The 22,247-nt window shown below is 49.3% G+C and overlaps 2 protein-coding genes across 2 annotated transcripts; one reads left to right on the plus strand and one right to left on the minus strand.

Moving 5' to 3' along the window:
• lmf1 (lipase maturation factor 1) lies at window positions 1-12,662 on the minus strand. The gene is given in 11 exon segments (XM_086194946.1): window positions 1-735; window positions 1,241-1,353; window positions 1,533-1,716; window positions 1,893-2,139; window positions 3,218-3,314; window positions 4,915-5,082; window positions 8,156-8,221; window positions 9,157-9,305; window positions 10,541-10,551; window positions 11,169-11,478; window positions 12,344-12,662. Coding segments are annotated over 11 exon segments (1,746 nt in total). The 5' UTR covers window positions 12,558-12,662; the 3' UTR covers window positions 1-548.
• On the plus strand, window positions 12,250-15,418 carry LOC147239267 (transcription factor Sox-8-like). The gene is made up of 4 exons (XM_086194944.1): window positions 12,250-12,311; window positions 12,749-13,395; window positions 13,878-14,095; window positions 14,224-15,418. The coding sequence occupies exons 2-4, from the start codon at window positions 12,914-12,916 to the stop codon at window positions 14,943-14,945; spliced, it is 1,422 nt and encodes a 473-aa protein (XP_086051070.1). The 5' UTR covers window positions 12,250-12,311; window positions 12,749-12,913; the 3' UTR covers window positions 14,946-15,418.
• Window positions 15,419-22,247: the final 6,829 nt, after the last annotated feature.

Genomic DNA, 22,247 nt, shown 5'->3' on the forward strand with positions numbered 1-22,247 from the left:
TCATCGTCCGATATGATCCCTTTCTTCTTTCTGCAGACACGTTCTGGTTTGAGCTACAAACCCACTCGACAAGAACAGAACCAGAAGAACTCTGGTTCATCTTCACCCCACATCAAAGTGTTTGTGGATTACTAAACAGTTTCTGGATGAGGAATACGCAGATTACAGTGGACCTGGAGAGGCTGTGAGGGGTGTTTGTGGACAGTTTTACGATTGTTAGCCGTCAGGCTCCGTTAGCATCAAGCTGAATATGCGTGACTGACTCAAAGCTTTCAGTCCATGTCAAACCTCTGACACGAAATGAGTGGACTGACAGTGGACCCCCTTTAATGTTGGAATCTGATCCCATTCATGAGTATGTTGACAGCATACAAACGTCAGACGTCAACAGCGACGATCACACAATTCAAACCACAACAACCATCATTTTACAAAAACATGCAGGTTCGTCTGACAGCAGGAACCTCGGACGGCCTCCTTCATCCTGGTCCTGCCTGACTGCAGCAGCCTCACACCTCCATCAGTGCTTCACATCTCAGCTCACAATCTCAGTTCCGTTGGTGAGGGATATGAGGATGGGGCCAGTTCCTGGACTGGAAGTAGCCCCTGAGTGCCTCCAGGTCCACGGCGGGGAAGTAGGCGCCGATACGTTTCCTCACCCACCACTTCCCCTGAGCTGCGCTGGTACTGCCCGGCTGAGTGAACTTGTAGCGGAAATGTTCCCCTCGAACCCACCTGAGGGGGCACAGGCGAGACGGTCATGAACCCGGGGCTTAGAGGTCAGACAGTGAGTTACGCAGCAGGTACATGACCCCCAAAACACAACACTGAAGGAACATTTTTAGATTTTCAGCTTCCTGCACTTCCTCCTCTGAGCCTGCCTGGCAAAATCCACCTGTTTTGATTTTGATCACATGACTAAGAATGTGTATTTGGGGGGCCATTTTTGAATTTAGACCTCAGCTACTATGAAAGAGCCATAACCCACTTTGAGAAAGAAATGGTATGTTTGTGCTCTTAAGCAGAAAACAATGTGCTGTATGGTGACGGCGTAGCAGCCATCAGAGCTTCACCACACGCCTCCTCATTGCTCCGCCTCTCCCTGCACGTGTGCCTTATGTGTGACGTGTAACTGTATTACACAAAATCAAAATAGAGTCATGAGGGCAACACGTGTCACTGTGGTCAGATGTGTCAACGTGTGTGTGTGTGTGTGTGTGTGTGTCCAGGTGCTACTGACCTGGGAGGGTCTCTGCCCTGGAAGGGGTTGTGGTCCAGCAGGGACAGAACTGAGCTGTCATTGGCCAGCAGGCGTCCTGCGATGTGAATGATCCACTCGCTCTGCTCGTAGGTCTGAGGGAGACGTGATGAAGACCTTTACTGTGGCATCAGGGGACACAGGAGGTTGAAAGCATGTGGAGTACTGCCCCCTGGTGTCGAAACACAGCTACTACTGCAGTACTGAGCTACCTCGGCATCAATTAGCTCACAGGCAGGAAACAGACAGCGTCCCTCCCCCTGCAGCGGCTCACCTGGAAGGCAGCGAACCACATGAGCCAGTCCAGCCGGTAGTGATAGGGGGAGACGAGGCAAGGACGTCGGTGCAGGTCTCCCGGCTTGCACAAGAACTGGTACTCCTCCCAGACCGCCTCTGGGGCCTTGGGATCCAGACTCAGAGTCCCCTGGAAAATGACCTCAGTGCGCTCCTTGGTGATACTGAAAGGTAGTGGTGGGGGAGGGGGGCTTTTTATTTCGTCTCACATTTCATGCAACACAACTGACTTGGTGCAGATGAGCACAACACCGCTTCTGGGAGCCAAACTGTATATGAAATTTCTACAGAAACGAACACATAGAATTAAAACAAGACGCAGACAAGAAATACTGTGCACCTGCCAAAGGCCCCATAGGTGTTGACGATGCGTAGCGGGTCGAAGGAGGTGTTCATCACCTGCCTGGAACTCAGCAGGTTCATCACCACGGGAACGCTCAGACAGCCAATCAGAATCCCCAAAGACACGTTGACAACCCGGCGAATCAGCATCCCTGATGCACACGTGTGAGACCTCAGTGTTGCAGACTAGAGTACCGTGCTACAACTGGATACGGTTCCTGTCCTAAACAATACAGAGGGTCCGTCTGCTGTGACACAAGTCGTCTCCACACCACTGGCAGCCATATTTGATGGAGACGTAGGAGGTGATGTCACTGTTCCTGCATGACCTGAAGGAGCGGGTACGCTACCTGGTATGAGCTGATGGGAACACTGGTTTTAGTCTGGGTAAGAAGTCCTGCTTGAATTTAGAAGTGATGTTGTTGCATGTTTTGTCCAGTAGAGTGCGCTGACAGCACTCACTCTGTACAATGAAATGTGTTTAGTGTTAAAAGGTCAATGCACAGCTTTCAATATATGTCTGTCACAAAGTCAGAACATTTTTTAAATATAAACATAAATAAGACCAGCAAATGATTTAGCTATCAACGTTTTATTCTTAAATATCAACAATGGCCTCTAAAATTCCACATCAGTCAAGCACTTGTTTACATGATCACATTAGGAGAAATAATTCAACTCAAAGCTTCCCTCCAGGACTTCTACACCAAACTCTCCGCTTATTTGAGGCTGTATAAGAGCTTCAATCAAGGGGGCATGTTTGTTGGTGCAGGTCTATGGAGGGGCCTCCCTGCAGGGGTCCTGCAGGGAGGCCCCTCCATAGACCTGCAGGGGTCCTGCAGGTCTATGGAGGGACGTTCCTGCAGAACATGAGTTCTGTGTGGATCAAGTCCCTGCGTGTGATCACTAACACTCCCTGGGTAGAAGACTGCTCCCTCCCTCACGTGTCTGCCTGCTGATCTCAGGCATGTTAAAGGCATCAAACCAAGTCAAACGTCGGCACTTTCAGACTTCCTGGGTCAGTTCTAATGATTAAAACATGCTAGGGAGCAAAGACACTCCCGGGTCCAAAGGGCCCCATAAGGAGGAGGCCCCACTCACACCTCTACCACATTAGAGGCACTCTGCACTGTAAAAATCCCAATAAAGCCATCAAAATTAAATCCAATCACCCCCAGCTGTGCAGGTGCTTCCTCCCATAATTCCCTCTCCAATATTGGGGGGGGGGACCTTCGCCACCTCCTTCACACAGTCCTGATGTCCGATTAACTCCAAAATAAGACCCTGACAGAGGAAGCAAGCAGGTAGAAAGAGTAAACCCACCAACCCAGCCCAGCGATGCATCGTCAAAACAGGCCAGACTGGGAACTATGGTCAGCCAGTTGAGGAAACTGAGGTTCCCACTCACGATCAGAACCACCTGCAGCCCAACAGACCCAGCAGAACCACGCTGTTCAACACCTGGCTCTCTGAGGGATTATGGGTCGGCTGAATCCTCAACATTACGCTTCATGGTCAGCCTGGGAACTCAGAGCTAAAATCAGCTCATGGCCAGTTGTTATTGGGATTCTCACCATATGAAGCAGAAGCTGAACAACCAGTGTGTTAATGAGAATAACAATCACTGACTTACCAAGTGACTACATACTTCCTCCATCTCCGCTGACCTCATACGAGGTAGTTTTGGTTCCAGTTTTTGCAGGTTTTTAGGTGATATTTCTCTGTCTAACCCGCCTGTACAGTGGTTGTAGAATGAATGTGATCTCTTCAAAATGTTTCCTTGACACCAAAAATTCATCCCTCCATGTTCTCCCTCTTCTTCTGTTGAGGGTGGTGGGGGTGGAGCCTATCCCAGCAGCCTTCCCCCTGGACAGGTCACCAGTCCATCAACACATAGAGACAGACAACCATTGGCTCTCCCAGCCACGCCTACGGTCAATGTAGAGTCTGGATTAACCTGCCGCCCTGAACACCACAAATACTTAGAGATATCAGGAATTGTTGATGACATGTTCTTCCTACAATGAAGCAGGAATGAGTCCTGACAGGGCAGCCCGGTGGAGCAGTGGTCCTCACTGTGGCCCCCCAGCAAGAAGGTTGTGGGTGGAGCCCCGGCTGCAGCACAGGGTCTTTCTGTGTGAGTCTCCATGTTCTCCCTGTTCCTGCTGGGTTCTCTCTGGTACTCCAGCTTCCTCCACAGTCCAAAGACATCAAGAGGGGACCAGGTTAATCCAGACTCTAAATTGACCGTAGGCGTGGCTGGGAGAGCCAGTGGTTGTCTGTCTCTATGTGTTGGCCCTGCCATGGACTGGTGACCTGTCCAGGGGGAAGGCTGCTGGGATAGGCTCCACCCCCACCACCCTCAACAGGAGAAGAGGGAGAGAATGGGTGGATGGATGGAGGGATGGATGGATGGAGGGATGGATGGATGGATGGATGGATGAGTCCTGACATGGAAGTAAGAGAGCAGTGCTGTAAAAAATTGAATGCCTTAAAAACCTGGGTTGCTAACAAGAGTCTAGAGGAGCCTACAGAGGTCATTAAAGGTCATCAGGGGAAACACAAGAAGCCTGGAGCTCAGTGGTGGGGACCTTGAAGTCATGTGACCCTGGTGTAGCTCCTCCATAGGCTACCTTTAGCTTAGCACTGCTAACCGTAGCATCCAGGCTTCCAGCATCATCAGAGGGTTCATTAGTGAGGATGATCCTGATGAACTAAACCTGGAAGATCATCGACTTTTGTTCACCAGAGCTGATTTACTGGTTCGATCACGTGGAACAATCCTTTAATGGTCTACATGTGGGATGTCTGGACCGGTACCAACAGCTCATCTTATCTCAGCTCTTTTAAATGCTGAGTCAGATCTGAATGTCTCCTCAACAGCGCTGTGGTTGAAATACACTGGAAAAACAAAAATCATTTCCTCTACTTCAATGAACATGTGCCTCATTTTTTGTCACTCCAAATGGCGTCAGGCTTGTTATCATCAACCCCTGAGTATCTGTGTGCAATTGTGTTACCTGGAACAGAACCTGGATTGCTCCGTTGACCACGCACATCCGCCTGCCCAGGAAGGTGAAGAAGGGGACGATGAGCTCGATGAAGTGATTGGAGAGGGTCTCGAAGCGGTGGAACCACCACGGCGAGTAATGCATGTAGTAGGACATGGGGTTAGGAACCGGCTGGGTCTGGAAGGAGAAGGGGGGGCAGACAACGGAGCTGAAAACAGTGAAACCAGGAATACAGCATAACCTGATGCCACAGACGGGAGTCTGACTCCTACAGACAGGCAGCAAATGGGGCTCACCAGGGTTTTTCTCCAGGCTCCAAGCTTCACACTGCTGCTGCTCTATTTCGGCCCTGTCTCCGACCGGGATGGAGACTGATTTATGGCGCCACACGTTGGGGGAAATATTTCCATGTCCAAATAAATTTGGAACTTTATTGAAATACTGTCTGTCCACCCACACAGCTCAGCACACTCAGGGCGTTCATCCATGGCTGTTTGTGTTGGTGGGTTTCAGTGTGAGGAAATCGCATGCAAACCGTCTAATGGCTGAACATGCAAACAGTGTGAGGTCACAGGGGCGGGGGGGGGGGGGGGGGGTAAGCACGCTGGTCTGTGCTCTTATTGTTCTTACAGAGTCTGGAAAAAATGGAGCGTATTTGAACTTGCTAAAACAGGTAACTTTAAATACTCCGGTGCTACCTGCCCTGGAATCTCAGCCACCAACCAGCCATCATCTGCTCATCTCGAAGGTTTGTCTTTACGTTTGTCTTGTGGTGTTTGTTCTCCATTCCAAGCTAACGTGAGCTAACATTAGTTCTCAGTTCTACTGCTCCTCAACACACCAGTATGTCTCCTCAAGTGCCAAGACTTGAAATGGGCTTCGGAAAGACAAAATCAAAGTTCACCCCCTTTAGGCAAGACTGGACGGTCAGCTACCCCCCACCTCCCCAGCTAGAAAGAGACAGGTCGATGACGCCCAACGAGACCTCACCAGGACATCAGGACATGGGAAATGTAGTTGGGCTGTGGGACGAGCGCAGAACGAGCATTCAAAGGTCGTCATGCAGGCACGGGGCCAACGTAGAGGGCCATTCTGCTCCATGTAAGACTCAACGAGTGTAGGCAACATAATCAAGCACATATTTTCTTTCTGCCATCGGAATTCAGATCTGGTGGATTTGATTCTTTTTTGTTGTAAATTGTCCCTGAAGGGCTCAATGTTTTCCGGAGGTTCTTTCACCGCTGCCTAATTATGGCGAGTCACTCCACCAAAAAGAAAAACAATCATTGCGACTGGTTCCAGTGAGGTGTTCTGATGTTCGGGGATGGTTTGTGTTTCTCCGCTGATGAATGTTTTTCTACATCGACAAGAAAAAAAAAACCTATCTACATTATGCAGATCAGTTGCGGCAACAACTGCTGTTTTGCTTGATTATGAAACCAGTTTTCATATAAACTCAATTAAATTCATACGTTTGTGCAATGGATAAGCTGAGCTGAGACGGGTGGAACTCTGGCAACTTAACATCAGGAAATAAACTACACTGACAAGGCCGACTGGCAGAAAACCAAACCAAACATTTCCTCAGCGAGAGAAAAGGAAACCGAACTGCTCCAATCCCTCCGCTGCTCTGCAGAGTTCAACGCTCAATTTGTAGCCGGTGCCTAAACCAGATAACCAATTAACCACCTCTGGACCCCAAAGGTTTAGCTGGTCCAGAACCAAGAACCTCCTACAAAGATACTCAACAGGTGATCTTTCACGACGAACCCCATCAAGAGTCTGACTTCCTGGCTCCAGAGTCTGTGTGGTCACCAAATGCCTCGCCTCGTTTGGAGGTGTTGTGAGGATCATCTAGATGAATAAAAGTGAGTTTTCTTCCATTCTAACTTTTAATAATGACTTGACAAATAAGTAGTTTTAAATTCCAATTGATCAGGCTGGAAAGTGAAGCTAGCAGCACGGCAGCGACCACCAACCGCTGGTTCAGCCCCACGACAGAGAGGAGATCTCGTGACAGCCTTGCGACAACGACACGGCACAAAAACAGTTAATTTTCTCGTCAAGGGCTGGGAGCAGGATTAGCCTGACCACCGTGACCAACCAAAAACCAGATCTCCACCAGTGTAGCGTCCAGTCCGCCTCCCTCTGCGTCCTGCTAACACAACAGTATTAGGTCAGACTGACTTAGCGTCCCACGCTGGAAAAACAAACACTCCTTGCACAACCTCGCAGTCTGTGAGGTTGAAGTCGTGAAACCCATGACAGCGGTTCCAAAATGAGCTGCCTTGGTGTGGTCAGCTGACTGGGAGCTCAGTGCTGTCTGCTCATTATGGGGGAGACAAAGCAAAGGCGCGGTGTCCTGGATCAGCCGATACGATGGCCAGCTGGTCAGAAGGCTGCAAGATATTTAGAACTCAGCATTTCAGAGTGATTGGGCCTTTTTATTAAGTTGGGTGGAAAAATGCCCTCAGTAAAGCTCAGCTCTGCTGTAACAAGTGTGAAGTCTTGGTGTCAGGAGCTCATTGCTGCCGTGTTTTCACACTCTAGGTTCCAGACGTCAGCAGACGAACCGACTGACGACCAACTGTTTCAAACAGGAACCTGAAGTTCCTCCTACAATTTCAGGAAATAACAAACACATTTTCCATGAGAAGTTGAGCTCGAGAATTTTGAGGAGGATTTTCTGTTTCTTTTTTCAAAAGAGTTCATGAGAACGTGTGAGAATTAACAGGACATTTGGGGGGTAAATTACACTCCATGAGGCAAAATCAAAACTCCAGTCCGGAGGATTCGCAGATTTCTACATTTCCATTCTGCTGTTCACTTCCCTCATGAGTCTTCAATCTCAACTTCCACTTGTCATTGCTGGCCTGTCAATTGCGCCACCTGCTGTCAATCACCTGGTGTTCCATCCAAGAGCACAACGACACACCTTCTTTGACAGCCAATCGGCTCACTGCTGTCTCTGTGCTTCATGTATTCATGCCTCTGTTTACACACCCCTCCACTTCCCCATCGCCGCTTCATCAGCCTGACACACGCCACACATGTGGAACGACAACTGGAGAATCATCACACACACCATTCAGTAAAGATAGAGAAGTCACATATACGTCTAACAAGTCTGAATGGTCATCCAATGAGCTAAATGCTAATTAGCCATGAAAGAAGCAAAGGTGGCTGATGAAAGTTTCATCGTTGTTACACACACACACACACACACACACACACACACACACACACACACCTCATAGTGATAATCCATGCAGGTGAGGTCTCTCCAACATTGGTCCCCTCTGATTTTAATGAGACCCTGAAAACATACACAAAACATTTGTAGTATTAGTAGTAGTAGTAGTAGTATTGGTAACAGTGGTAAATCACCACATAAAGAAATATAGGAAAACTAAATAACAAATAAATATGAGTTCAGTGGTCCCATCAGTGACTGAAAGCACTGATCACCCCCGTCCACGCTCGGTTCCTCTTGTAGATGAACACAGCCAGAACCAAGTCAGTGGAACGAAGAGCTTCAGGAGGCGAACGTGATCGCTAAAAGCTAACGTTTGGGGTTTTTAGGGTGTTTGCTCTGATTTCCAGCACTAGAAAACTCTAAAAGATTGAGTCCATTACGAACGCAAAACTTCAGAATGCACATTCAAATACTTTGAGGTCAAACTGACTCTTAAGACTGGGACAGCATTGTAGCCTTTCAGGTTTGACCTAGTAAAAGTCCAATGCTAGGCTAGGCTAATCACTGCATGCTTTCACATGGCAAACATCCTCATGACGCCACATCGTCTCCTCTAATGGACACAGTCAGGTTTAAATGACACAAAAAGCTCAACTGTCAGGAAAAGTAAATATGTATCATCTGATTATTGGACTGAAAAGGGAAGAACAGAACCAACCGGACTGGGACTGTTTAGGAGGGGAATATTTTCTCTTGGTGGTGAAACCAGGTTGGGGTCTACATTCACAGTGGAAACCGTCTAACAGCAAGACTCCACATGTGGTTGAATGGAAAAGCGCTGCTCCAAATGTACGGGTCTAGAACCAGGAGCAGAACCTCTGCAGCAGAGGGCTTGTGCTGTGCCAATCATGGATGTATTGAGAGAAAAATGGTGATTTCTTTCCAAACATATGAATATTCAGATAAATCATGTTGTTCTCTGGTATTGTTGGTCTACTGCTGGCAACCCAAGACCCAGACGTATGTGGACAGCAGGGGGGCAGTGGTGTACTCACGGCTCCAAGCATGATGCGGACAGTCAGCCACCGGAAGGTCCAGATGCAGATGAGGGAGGGGGGACAGCAGCGGGGGACCTGAGACAGAGTCCACATCGGACACAGGAAGATGGCCAGGAACCCAGTTTCCAACAGCTGACTCTCCCAACCTGGACGGAGCGTCAGATCAGAGCATCAGCTGACAGCTTCTCCTCTACTATCAGTGGTGAATGTTAACGGTCGGCTGGACCGCTGGGACAGTCTCTGGTGCTGTGGAGGAACCAGACGCTCCCACCCACGAGTCTCAGCTCTCATCTGGGACCAGAACTTGTTTGTAGTTACATCATGACAATGCTTCTTATCACAAGAGCAGAAAAAACTCACAAATGCAGTACTTTCAGATATATTCCAGAACATTTTTTTCCAACATATAGATCAGTACAATGTCTCAGGCTACTGTGGGTTCATGATCCGGTGGCAGATATGGATGGGACCTGGATCAGTACCGTCATTCTGAAGCCCAATCCCAGCAAGTCAGCTGATCCGTGGATATCGTCAGAACCAGGCACCTGACTGATGTTCCTGATCTGACATCTCATCTCTAGACCCGACGAGAGCAGGACCGAGTCAGACTGTACCTGCTCACAAGACAACCTCTCCTGAGCGGGAGAGTGGCGCCGTCTATGAGGCAATACAACACGAGTAGTCCCAAATAATCACACGCTCTCCTCACCAAATGTGTCAAGTTCTTATTTTCTTCTAAAAAAAAAAGAAGGCTTATTTCAATCTGCCTGTCAAGCTCTTCTCGGAACTACTGCCTGTAACAGGAGCTTCCTCAGCCACGGAGCGATACCACATCCAAGAGAGGAGGAGGAGGACAGAGACAGTGAGAATGGAACAAAGAAAATACGGGGAATGGAAGCCACAGCTCCCAACCACAGGCGCTGTCCTGGCGTCTCTGACTACTAAGTGTCATTAACCAATGCATCTGGACCAGAGCCCCACATGCAACCTCCTATTTAACTTTCCTACGCTGCTCCCGTCTGCCTGCCCTGGACTGTTACTGCGGCCACTGGGTTCACCGGCGCTTCATCTTGCGCAGTGAAGCCTCCCAGGAGCACTGGAGCTGCGTGTCAGCCGTTGGAGGAAAAATCCAGAGAAAACAAATCATCAAAGTAGAACAATGAGCAGCAGACACACGGTAACATTCTTCACTATTATTCTGCCAATCGGCACATTCCTTGGTGAATAAATCAGGAGCTTGCAAGAACGCTGACTGACAGCCAAACCTGTGCGCCTCATGTCAATCTTCAGATCCACTTCTTCTAATGACAGCAGAGGAACACAGGAAGCAGAAGGGAACCAAGTGTGAAGGTGCGTGGCCAGGACACCCATGTTCACTTACCAAAGGAGTACCTGCAGAAATAAAACAAAAACCAACACAAACGTTGGTGCATTCAAAATAAGAGACCCAGATTCAGATTCTAGATCAAGTCGGACTAATCTTCATTTTGTCTTTCCTCCTGCGTGGCTTCTTTGAAACTCCAGAATGCAGAAAGATCCAGCCATGTGTATTTAGCTTGAAGCTAACGGAGACTGCGGAACTACGCACCTCTTCTTCACCCAGACGTACGATCAGTCACCCACAGATGCTTCCGTTTGAGGTACAAACACACAAGATAACGCCTCTGGTTCGGCGCTACCGAGACCGCCATTAGCCATTAGCTGCCATTAGCTGCCATTAGCTTCAATCCAAACAAACATGCTGGCTCAATGAAAGAGGGAATAAATGTCTTGTGAACTCCAGACACTTGTTTGTACTTGAAAAGCAAAAATACTTTGGTGAAGTAATACTTAAACTGCACTCCAGTATGAATGATTCCTCTCACTTGTTCAGGTTGATCAATATCTTTGACCAAAAGTACATTTTAAGCGTCCTGCCATGTTGCTGCACATTTGACAAACGAAACCTGATGATTTTATTGTGAAAAACTGCACACGCGGGGTTCTTGCATGTGAGCCTCCTCACTCACCACAGCTGTCCCACGTTGACCAGTGAGTGGTAAAGCACCCAGAGTGACACCATCATCACCATATTGGCCATTCCTGTCACCAGGACGAAGCCCGCCAGGACCATCCCCAGCAGGGCGATCCCATCCAGGTTGGCGTCCATGTCGCTCCAGTCCAGGAACCAGAGGATGGAGGGCGTGTAGGCCAGGGCGGCCATGCCGATCTTCCCCCCTACGTAGCGCTTGACACTGTTCAGGTAGTCCTTGCAGGGCATCAGGCCACGCCTCCCTATCAGCTGCTTGTTCTGGCTGTAGGCAACGCTGAAGGCCACGACTGCAGAACCAGACAGATGCTTTTCTGTTACAGGTGCCATCAGAAAACAGGCTGTAAAGACATCTGTCTCTTTAAAAGTCACGTCTTTGTTCGTCTACAGCCTACAGTTCCCTGACAGTGACATGAACAAATAAACAAACACAACGGAGACGACGAGCACAAGAAGCTTCTGTTAGTTTGTGTTCACGTCTCCCCTGAGGTCCTGTGATTCGAGCTTCTTTGTCCTGAAAGTCCATGCTAACGGTGAGCCTTAAGTCTCACATGATGACCAGGAAAGAGTCAGAGCTAAAAGTTGAGTGTTGCCAACAGTTCTCAGGACCATCACCTGCTCAGGTGTCTGTGGGGAGTGACGATCATTCACTGCTGCCTGTAGAAACGAGTTACAGAGGTTTCAAACTGATAAAAACAACACTCGTGGTTACGTTTGCTAACTTGGACTCGAGACTCGCCCCTCAGAGACTTTCCACGTTTTTAGCTCATTGGCTCTGGAAGCCGTGTGGAAACGCTCCTCCGGGTCGACCCCCACTGCCAGGGGCAGAGAGGCCGCCAGCCTCCTCTCACAGGTCCAGGTCGGGTGTGGAGGCACCAGGCTGATCTCAGGGCCCCTCCACTCCCCAGGAGCTCTTCTAGCTCCGTGAGACGTGCTTCACCTGTCAACCACTCCTTGTTAGCCCTTTAGCTCAGTTTGGGTCCTGAGGCTAACTTTTCCCTCGTCGTCACGTGAACGCCAACGCGTTGGCCTGGCTAGCTAAACTTGACGACACAAGGAGTAAACTAACTAACTAACGCCTTCCCTTCTCTGGGTGAGAGCCTCAGCCTGGTCCTCCCCCCGGGTGAGTGACCGTGGTGAGGGAGGCTGACTCACAGTAGATGAAGGCGACGGAGCGCAGCAGAACGACGCGCGTAAGCCAGAAGGTTCCGGTCCGCAGCGACCGGGGCTTCCTCCCGGTCTCCTCGCCTCCTTCAGTCGGGTTCTCCGCGGCATCTCCGCCGCTTCCGAGCTCGGTGGTCTCTGTTTTACTACGGTCCACGCGCCTCTTCCTCACGGAGGGTTGTGTACCGTCACCGGGGGCCGCCATGTTGACGCGTCATGCAGTCACGTGACCAAACACGGGCTTAAAAAACCGTTTTCAAAACATTCGGCAACGCGCTCCACGTGCCTCGTTCATTTTATTATCACATTTTCAACAAAGCGTTAAGAAGCTGATGATTAAAAAAGTGTTCAAGTTACTGGAGGAGTGGAGAAAATAAGTTATTCATCATTCCATAGGAGAGCAGGTGAAGTGTCACGTGAGGGTCGCGCGGCTCGGAGTGAAGGATGGGTGCTAGAAGACGGGAGGTCAGTGGAAACTCATTCAGGTCCCCACGGTTTGATTCCCGGGTTCGTGTCAAACAGGGGCTGGAGAACTGACAAGCAGGCAGTAAATCATTCCACATGAGCGGCTGCTGCCAGAGCAGGAGGAACCCAGCCGGCCCACCCCATCCGGGTGAGGGCGGGGTGCTTCCCTCCACACCTGGAGAGTTCGACAGGGCAGTGCAGCGTCTAAGACACTTTTACCGGCCAAACATGACCGAGGAGAACACGCCCTTGACGGCCCACCCGCGCAGCCCGTCAGCGGGCACCGCCGGATCAGACTGTCCTCCCGGAGGAGCAGCGCGCACTGCCGTGAGCGGCCCGGAGGACGAGCGCTTCCCCACCTGCATCCGAGACGCGGTGTCGCAGGTGCTGGAGGGGTACGGGTGGTCGCTGGTGCCCGCGTCCAGTCAGGGGGGCCGAGGCCAGAAGAACAAATGTCACGTGAAGCGGCCGATGAACGCGTTCATGGTGTGGGCGCAGGCGGCGCGGAGGCGGCTGGCGGACCAGTATCCTCACCTGCACAACGCGGAGCTGAGCAAGACCCTGGGCCGGCTGTGGAGGTGAGTCCGAGCCCGGCAGAGCGCACCACTGTTGGGTATGTGCGCCCAAATCATGGTGGTTCCCTCCAGAAGGTCCATCGGTAACGGTTCCTTTACGGCTGCGTCCCAGACCAGAGCGTTACAGCAATGTGGTCCGTGCCGGCTGACCAGTGAACCGGTTCGCCTGCCTGAAGGTGCCAGTAAATGTTCAGGGCTTTTGGAATTCATCAGCCGCGTTGTTGCCTCCAGTTTGTTTTTTAATAATTCTCAACTCTCGAAACAGAGGCGCCAGGGGGACGCAGCGTCTGGTTTTAACTGAATATTTTTTGAAAGATAAAAAGAAAATAATCGCAGCCTCTGTGTATGTGTGTCCAGCACCCCCCCCCCCGCTGCTGTTTGCATTCATGTCTCCATGTGACGTATTACAGTAAACATCCTGAAACAGAGAGAACTCATCCAGCGCTGCAGTGATTGATCGTGTTTTTACTCTCTCTGCTCCTCAGACTTCTCTCTGAACCTGAGAAGCGACCTTTCATTGACGAGGCTGAGAGGCTGAGGTTGCAGCACAAGCGAGACTACCCGGACTACAAGTACCAGCCACGGAGACGCAAGAGTGCCAAACCAGGGGGTCGGGCGGACTGCAGACCTGGTCCGGCCCAGCAGCATCAGCAGGGCTCGTTTAGGGCAGAAGCAGGGAAAGCGAGGCCGGCTGACAGGACAGGTGAGGGGGTAGCGGAGTCTGACATCATCACTGGAGGGGAAATATGACCACAGCTGAAGAATAGAGTGAGTTTCATTTAAATGCCATCAAATCTGAGCTGTCATTGTTTTCTTTGTGCTGGCGTGCAGGTCCGTCTCACGGGCCTCCGACACCCCCCACTACTCCTAAAACTGACCATCAGGTGGGGATCAAACAGGAGGGCCAGAGGACTACTGATAGCAGCAGCTGCGCTCCTGCAACCGGCCGCCAGAAGATTGACTTCAGTCACGTGGACATCGCTGAGCTCAGCACCGACGTCATAGGCAACATCAACGGCATCGATGTGCATGAGTTTGACCAGTACTTGCGCCCTGACAGCAGCACCGCCGCTGCTCCACCCCTGCCAAACAACAGCCACGGACATAAAGCCTCGGGGTCATGCGTCCCCCCCAGCATCCGCCCCTCCATCCACACACCCCAAACTGGGGCGTCCCCCGTACCATCACCTCCCAGTCACAGATGTCTCAAGGAGAGCAGCCACAGACGTCAGATTAAAACAGAGCAACTGAGTCCAGGATGCTCCCAGTGCTCCTCCCCTCCTCCCCCACCTCCGCACCTACCTGAGAGCACCCCCGGCTCAGCCGCCTGCCCCTCCTCCACAGCCTCAGCCAGCCAGTCTGACCCTCAGACCTCTGGTATCTACAGCACCTTTGCAGGCTACCCTGCCAGTCTTTATCAGTACCAGTACTTCCACTCCTCTCGCGGGCCGTACGCTGCTCCTCTCATCAACAGCCTGGCCTCGGCGCCGCCTGCACACACGCCTCCGTCCAGCTGGGAGCAGCCGGTCTACGCAGCCCCCAGCAGGCCCTGAAGACGACAAAACCCTCAACACATTGAGGAAACAAGGAATGAACGGGAAGTTCGGAGCCTCTACTGTGACTGTGGCTCGGACTGGAGCGGAGGGTTCATAGCTGCATCGGTGTACTGATGTATTTGTTGATTACATAACCTTGCCAAAGACTGACGTGGTGCATTCAAACTGCAGCGTCTGCTGTCGAGCAGCTCGTGTTGCACTGACTGGTGTACATCATTAACTCTTTTCACTGTCAGAGTGCTGGTGGAAGCAATGAGTGGCAGTGAAGGCTTCACGCTAGTGGAATTTACTGTTACCCTCAAGACAAGACGCCTGAAGTACTGAAGTATGAAAGAAAGAACAACCTTGACGCAGCGTTGCGTGCGAGCTGTTGGCAGGGAACTTGGTCATAATGGCCCACAAAACCACAGGTTCTCCTGTTTGCTTTTTCTCTTGTGAAGATTAAATCTGAAATGTTTTACTGAGCTTCATGGTAGCGACTGTCTGTTGTTTTAATTTGGGAACACAAACAGCTAGCTGCTATGCTAAGCTAAGCACCTTAAGAGCGTAGTCTATGGTTGTTAGCTAATTCTCTGCAGTTACACTATCGCTATATTTCTCCAAATATGGAACTGAACAGTCAAATGGCATCGATGAGAATTACTCTTTTTCTAATATCAAACACAAAATAGACCAAATATGAGTCAATAAAAGCTGTCACAACGGATCATGTGATCATCTCCCCTGCAGCAGCTGCAGCCAATGTTAGCAGCACGACTGCAAAACCATGTTGCTTATTCAGCAGAGGTTAGACTATGACTTCCCCCAAAAAGTGTGTATTTACTTTCAAGTACTCACAGATAAATAGGCATCTTTTCATTGATGAGCATAGATTGCAGGAAGAGCCAGCAACATATATTTAGCTTAAAGCTAATATAGAATGGTGGCTAACAAAAGTTCAGCAATCCACCAACACTCTGAGTTGAGCAAAAACAAACTAGCACTGATGAGGGGATAAAACCCGGTGAGGTGATTTGTAAATGTACATTTGAAACAGTTTAGCTGTCGTTAGCCTTGAGGCTCCATTAGCTTCAACCCTAACACAGGTGGCTGGATCTTTCTGCACACTGGAATACAAGGGAGCGATGCAGGAAGGGAGAATGTCTTTTATGAGCTCCAGACACCTACTTACAAGTATTTGTAAGGCAAAATACACTTTCTGGATCAAGTTTCTCTTAAATACAAAATAGTGAAATTACATGAGCTAAACCTGTGTCTTCATTTTGTCGTGATCACTTGTATTTTAGAAAAAAATGCTACAAAAATATCTTATAATGATTTGATTTGTTTAAACACCCCATTTTTCAATACTTGCTTCTTCCGATCGTCAGACATTCAGCTGACTCTATGAGGTGCGGTCGTTATACCGCCTCGCTCCGGATGCTAATGGTCACCGTCGCACATAGTAAGCAATAAAAACAAGACAAAATAAATGACAGATGACGCCGTACGTGTTCTTCGCTGGACTTGTTCCCGTTCCTTTGGGCTTCTTCATTTCCAGCTTGTTTCCGGTCTAAGAGCCGGTTCTGCTGGGTTTCCTGTGTGGAGATTAGCTAATTTCACAGTCCGGCTGGAGTGGGGCGGGCAGGGCCTGGTGTGCAGGACAGCTGGAGCCCTTTACCACACTGACGAACGGAGGCTGAGCCGCTAAATACACATCCTGTACTCAGGGAATGTTCTGAAATCATACGAGAACAAGACCGTGTAATTCAAAAATAGTCACCACAAATGGCAGCTCCACCATTATTATCATTTTCTCTGCTGGCTGAGTGAGCCTGCTTGCGCCTCACGGACCAGATTATCTTCAGGACAAACATGGTGGCTGCTGAGTCCTGGTCCCACCCGCTTTTAAATGCTTCCTGGCCTGTGCAAGTCCAACCTGGTTTCTACTGCAGCTCAGTGGCTCCCTGTCTGAGCAGTTTACCATGACAACCCTGTTGCCAATGACAACAAGGCTGCCAGACAGAAGCAACATTGATTTAACCATAATTGCGTGACATTCTGGAGCCGGTTGGAAGTTTGTGTAAGAGTGGCGAGAACATCAGGTGACATTTACACCAATAGTTGACGCGTACATGTCGGTCTCCTCATGCTGGAGACGGGGAGGGCTTTGATGAAGTGGAAAACACTGGTGGTGACCTTCAGCAGGCACACGAGACAAAATACAGCAGCAAACCGTCTGTCAGGTTTAACAGCATCATGACCTATTCAACCAGCTGCCGCTAACTCTCCCACTGATTTTTCCATCCATGTCAGATGACAGTGAAGGCAACATCATTTTCATGTGCAGCAAAGACTCTGTGGACCCGGGGCTGCTGCGTTTGTCTGCTCCTTGATTCAGATTTGATCCCTCTGAGGAACGAGGAGGAGACACGTGCTTCTGTCCTGATGAGGAGGTTCAGTAACGAGGTGGCGTTCATCCAGAATTCCATGTGTTTGCCAACTACATGAAGCCGATGGAATGTTGGAGTGTGTGGGATTAATAAAGGACCACTGTACGGCAATAACAAGAAGACATTAATAAAGTCAGTCCTATGTTTTATCATCTAAAAATACACGTGTTATGATGCTGTGTGTGTGTGTGTGTGTGTGTGTGTGTGTGTGTGTGTGTCACAGCCCTGTAGATCATTCAGGTCATGAAACCTGACAACTTTTGAATTTCAGATAAAGGAGGAGATATTTGGGGTTTAAAACAATTCCTGGTTTCATGGAGAATCGTCCAAATTTGCTGGCCGCCACGACCACAAACGATGACAGTTTGAAAAGTTTTGAAATTTGACGTTGCCAAGGTGTCTCGTCTATGTGGGTCACACTGGAGGAGGATCGGATGAAGACGCTGGGAGGTACAGACAAAATTCAAAATGGCAGACTCCCTGTTGGGTGACATCATGGCACCAGTAGACTATTTTGTAGGTCTTGCTGTGTTGCATGTGCCTACTAATCATCATGTATGTGGCTTAGACACGCGTTCATGTTAACAGCGCAGACACAGCGGATGTTGGCTGCTGCTCGTTACGCCTCGTTGGTGTTCTGGCGCGCTGGAAGATGTGTCTGTTATTGACTGAATGTGAATTCAATCGGCCCAGACGTACGCGCACGTCCGTCATCTTGCTAGCAGGCATTGCTGTTTAAACTGAGGTAAAATCATCATTGATCACTTTTTGATCATGGCACCCTTTTGTCATTGACTGGTTTGATCAGTGCTCCTGGAAGGGTGTTTGCAAATGTCTTTCAAACAACAATCCCTGGTTCGTTTGCAGTTTGCAGGAGTGTGAGGTGGCGTCGGCGTCATGTGACTTAACCATCACTGCAGGCGTGACGGCAGTTTGTAAACAGTGTTAAAATGCAGGTTGGTGGTTTTTGGTTTGACTGAAGGTGGTGTTGTGTAGCTTTCTGTTGCTAATCGGTTTAGACAAAGTATTTGAATGCATCACCAAGGTTCTGTATGAGTTACATCATGTTCAGGCATCTTGTAGACGCCTCGTGGTCGTAGCCATCGCTCTCAGGCTCCACCTGGAGAACTGTAGCCTGCCTCCAGCATGGTGCCACCATGTTACATGACTTCTGTAGAAGACCCATGTTACCATCCCTTTTCGCGCTCGTTGTGGTTTGTGATGAGTTTCCCAGCTGACTGGGAGAAGCCACAAGCTGGTCAACCAGCAGACAGGAAGCTGGGAGTGATGTGGGATTTTGACTCAATGACTCAAACTGAAACTGATTTTGTATTTGTGTTTTCCAATCAATTTTTCTTTTATTTTTCCAGTTTGGACTTGTTGTAGTGAGGACTGTCCCTCCGGGTGATGTCCACACCAGGGCTCGTGCAGCTGAGCTGGGACGGAGGTCCTGCATGCTGTTGGGTCCCGTCCACCCGAGGTGTTGCGTCTCCTGGCTCCCAGCAACAACGTGAGGCGGAGCAGGAGCTCAGCCAGGCGGGAGCAGACTTCAGTGAGCGCTGGCCAGCGGTCAGTCTACCGGTGTTGTTTTTGGTAGTTATTGGTTTTAGGGGTAAATGTGATTGGTTGTACACATTCACAGGGACAGACCAGGAGGTTCAGCTGCTGGCAGCACCGCTGCGTACGTGACTCTTGACCTGTGACACCGACTCATGTTCTTCTCTTCAGTTTCCTCTCCATACAACAGGAAGTCTTTGGAAATGTTTGCATGTGAGAGCTGGTGAATATCAGCATGTCTTTTAGAATGTTAATAGTTGTGTCCTCCGCTGTCTATGGTATTAATGCTGTGTGAAAGGGTTGAACCATCCGCCAACACACGAGGTCAACGTTTTGCAGAACAGAAAAGGTTTCTCTAATCTTTTGAGGCATTTTAGTAAAGAGTGACTGTCATCGGTGTGTCAGGTGTGACACGCGCGGCTGCTGCTGACCACTTCCCCTGGAACTGCTGCGGTGCAGAGATGGTGCGAGTGAAGATAACGTTGTGATGCAGGAAGTGTGACACGTTTCTGTTGGTGGAAAGGAGGGTAATCATCGTTGAGTGTTTCCTCCTTCCACTAACGTTGGGCATGTGACTGGTGAGGGTTCACTGAGTGACAGTGGCGGGGTGAAGATCCTGGTTCAGCTGCTGAGCTGTGCTGCTAATCTGCATTCTGCAGATCTGCAATCTGGAGACCAGAACCCAGCAGGATCCAGTCCCTCACAGACCCAAGGGTGCCTGGGAGCAGACACAGCAGCATTTTGAGAGACACCCTGTTTGTCTTTCATTCCAAGAACCAGATAGAGACCAGCTCGCCGCTAGTTAGCTTAGCACAGAAGATGGGAACCGCTAAATAGAACGTGTGTTGTTAAATAGAATTTTTTAAACACATAAAAACGTCAGTGACTTACTTCTCTAAATCTTCTCCTCCAGCACTCCAGGGTTTCTTTTTCCTTCATTGCAACAGAATATTGACTACATTTTCATGACATTCAACCACAAAACACAATAATTTGCTTGTAACGCACTCTTGGGTCGCAGCAACATCATAACGCACTCCTGCATATCAACATCAAGCGCAAAGAAGGTTTTCTGTCTCTGAAGGCCATAAAAAGGCAACAGACACTGGTAGAGGAACTTCCACACGACTGGGATCCATCCATTCACTTACACGTAGGAGCAATTAGTTTGAATCCCAACTGATTCATGTTGTAGGTACTTCAGCAATAAGGACGTCTTGCATGAATACATTTTAATCGTCACCTCTGTGCTGCAAATGCATTCTGAAGGTTGTGAATATGACTTGTGTCCAGGGGTCAAAGGGCCCTCATGTCCACCGCGTCCACAGGGAGGTCGCTGGCTGTCAGGCCACCTGCGGCGAGGGGACCCATCTGGCTGATGGAGCCTGCATGCTGCCTGGGCGGGTGTGTTCCGCCTCCTCTGCCTCCTTCACCTCCTCTGGATCTCCTGCTGTTGATTTTTGGTTCACCAGGTTGTGCTAGAGGACAAAAACTCCTGCTACATTTAGTTGCTGATCATCAGGTGAATGCCACACGCTGCAATTTTCATGCCAGTCAGTTGATGTTTGTTACACGTGACTTGCTTCCTGTCGCCACCAGGTGGCACTATGATGAGGGGTAAGATTGACCTGCAGATGTCAGACAGACTTTTATCAAATGTGAAGTTTGGAACAGATCAGATCCAAAAATTACACTCAAAATTCTAAAATGGTGGACTTCCTGTTGGTTTGAGGTCATGGCACCAGCGATTTTTTTGCAAGTGTAGTTATGGTACTTTTTTGTGCACATAGTTGAAATTAGTTTTTTTTTCTATTTCTAGGGGGCGCTGTTGAGGCATTTTTCACCCCATACATGAGACCTACAGGACATCGCGTGACATGCGTCATGGCGAAACATCAACATTTGCCCCCACGTTGCCGCTTGACGACCTCTAGAAATGGCAAAAGTCAGAAATTCAAATCAAAATGGTGGAATTCCTGTTGGCCTGATGTCACAGAGTTTCATGTACGACGGTGAAACAAAGCTATTTTTCTATGTGTTCGCACAAGACTTTTCCATCATCGCTGATTTTTGTGGAAAATTCCAAGAGTTTTGTTGAGGCCCTCAAAAAGGCGATTCCATTTACTTGGGAGGAGAATCACGATTCCTTCCATTCCAGGAGGGCCCTGGCACCGTCCAGCGCTGCCCCTTCTAATGTTGGTTTACCAAATCCGGTTACCTCTGTTGTTGGATTATCCTGGATGAGGATTAGAAAAACTTAAAAACATTTATCAACATCCTGTTTGCTTAATCAGCAAACAAATTGAGAAGTCAATAAATTAATAAGACGATTGACAGGGGGGCGGCGTGGCTCAGAGGTAGAGAGGCCATCTAACAGCTGAAGGGTCACTGGTTTGATCCCCACTTCCCCCAGTGACCATGTCCAAGTGTCCTTGAGCAAGATACTGAACCTCTAATTGCTCCTGATGGCCCTGTGATGGACTGGTGACCCGTCCAGGGTGAACCCGCCTCTCACCCAATGACAGATGGGATAGGCTCCACCTCCCCACACCCCCTCCGTGACCCTCAACAGGGAAGCGGTACAGAAAATGGATGGATGGAATATTGGTGATCTTCTGGAGAATTACGATAAATCCCTAAGCTTCAGCTCCATCTGCTGGACAAAGTCCAACATTGCACCCCTGACCTCAGGCTCAAACTCCTTGTTTTGTCACCATTTCGCCATCTTCTCCATCTGCCATGATGCCAGAGTGATCGCGAAGGGGAACCTGTTCAGACCGTGTGATCCGATCCTTATCAGGACTGAAGTCAGATCAGAGAAAAGAGCCAACAAATCCAAGGTGTCCTGAACGGACCGGATCCAGACATAAACCCATCTGTCTCCTAAACAAGATCCAGGAATCTTACTGGACATCTGGAATAGTGCAGCTCGCCCAGGAGACACACCTGGACTTCAGGTGAAAAACAGAAGGAGACTGATCACTAAATATTGATGACAGAACTACAACGCAGCGGCGGTGGGAACGTGGAGGACCACAGCACAGAGCTGGAGGAGTCACCGTCTCGGCTAACAATGTTAATCCTGATGATCCTGTAATCCAATCACCTGCAGAGATATTTTTCACTTTTCACATTCCCTATCACATTTTCCCTATCAGCGTATTTTTATTGGCAATTTTTTTTTTCTAAAACCAAAACCAGGACTGCGCTGCCATAACAGGTCCTAAGAGCGCAGGTATCCTCCGAGCGTTTGCAGGCAATGAGAAGCCTTTCGTTCTGACTACAAAGAAGGACTTCAGCTCAGTCTGTA

This window comes from Aulostomus chinensis, chromosome 23, assembly GCF_037954235.1.
Source record: "Aulostomus chinensis isolate RoL2024-O1b breed Wild chromosome 23, RoL_Achi_v1.0, whole genome shotgun sequence".
NCBI lineage: Eukaryota > Metazoa > Chordata > Actinopteri > Syngnathiformes > Aulostomidae > Aulostomus > Aulostomus chinensis.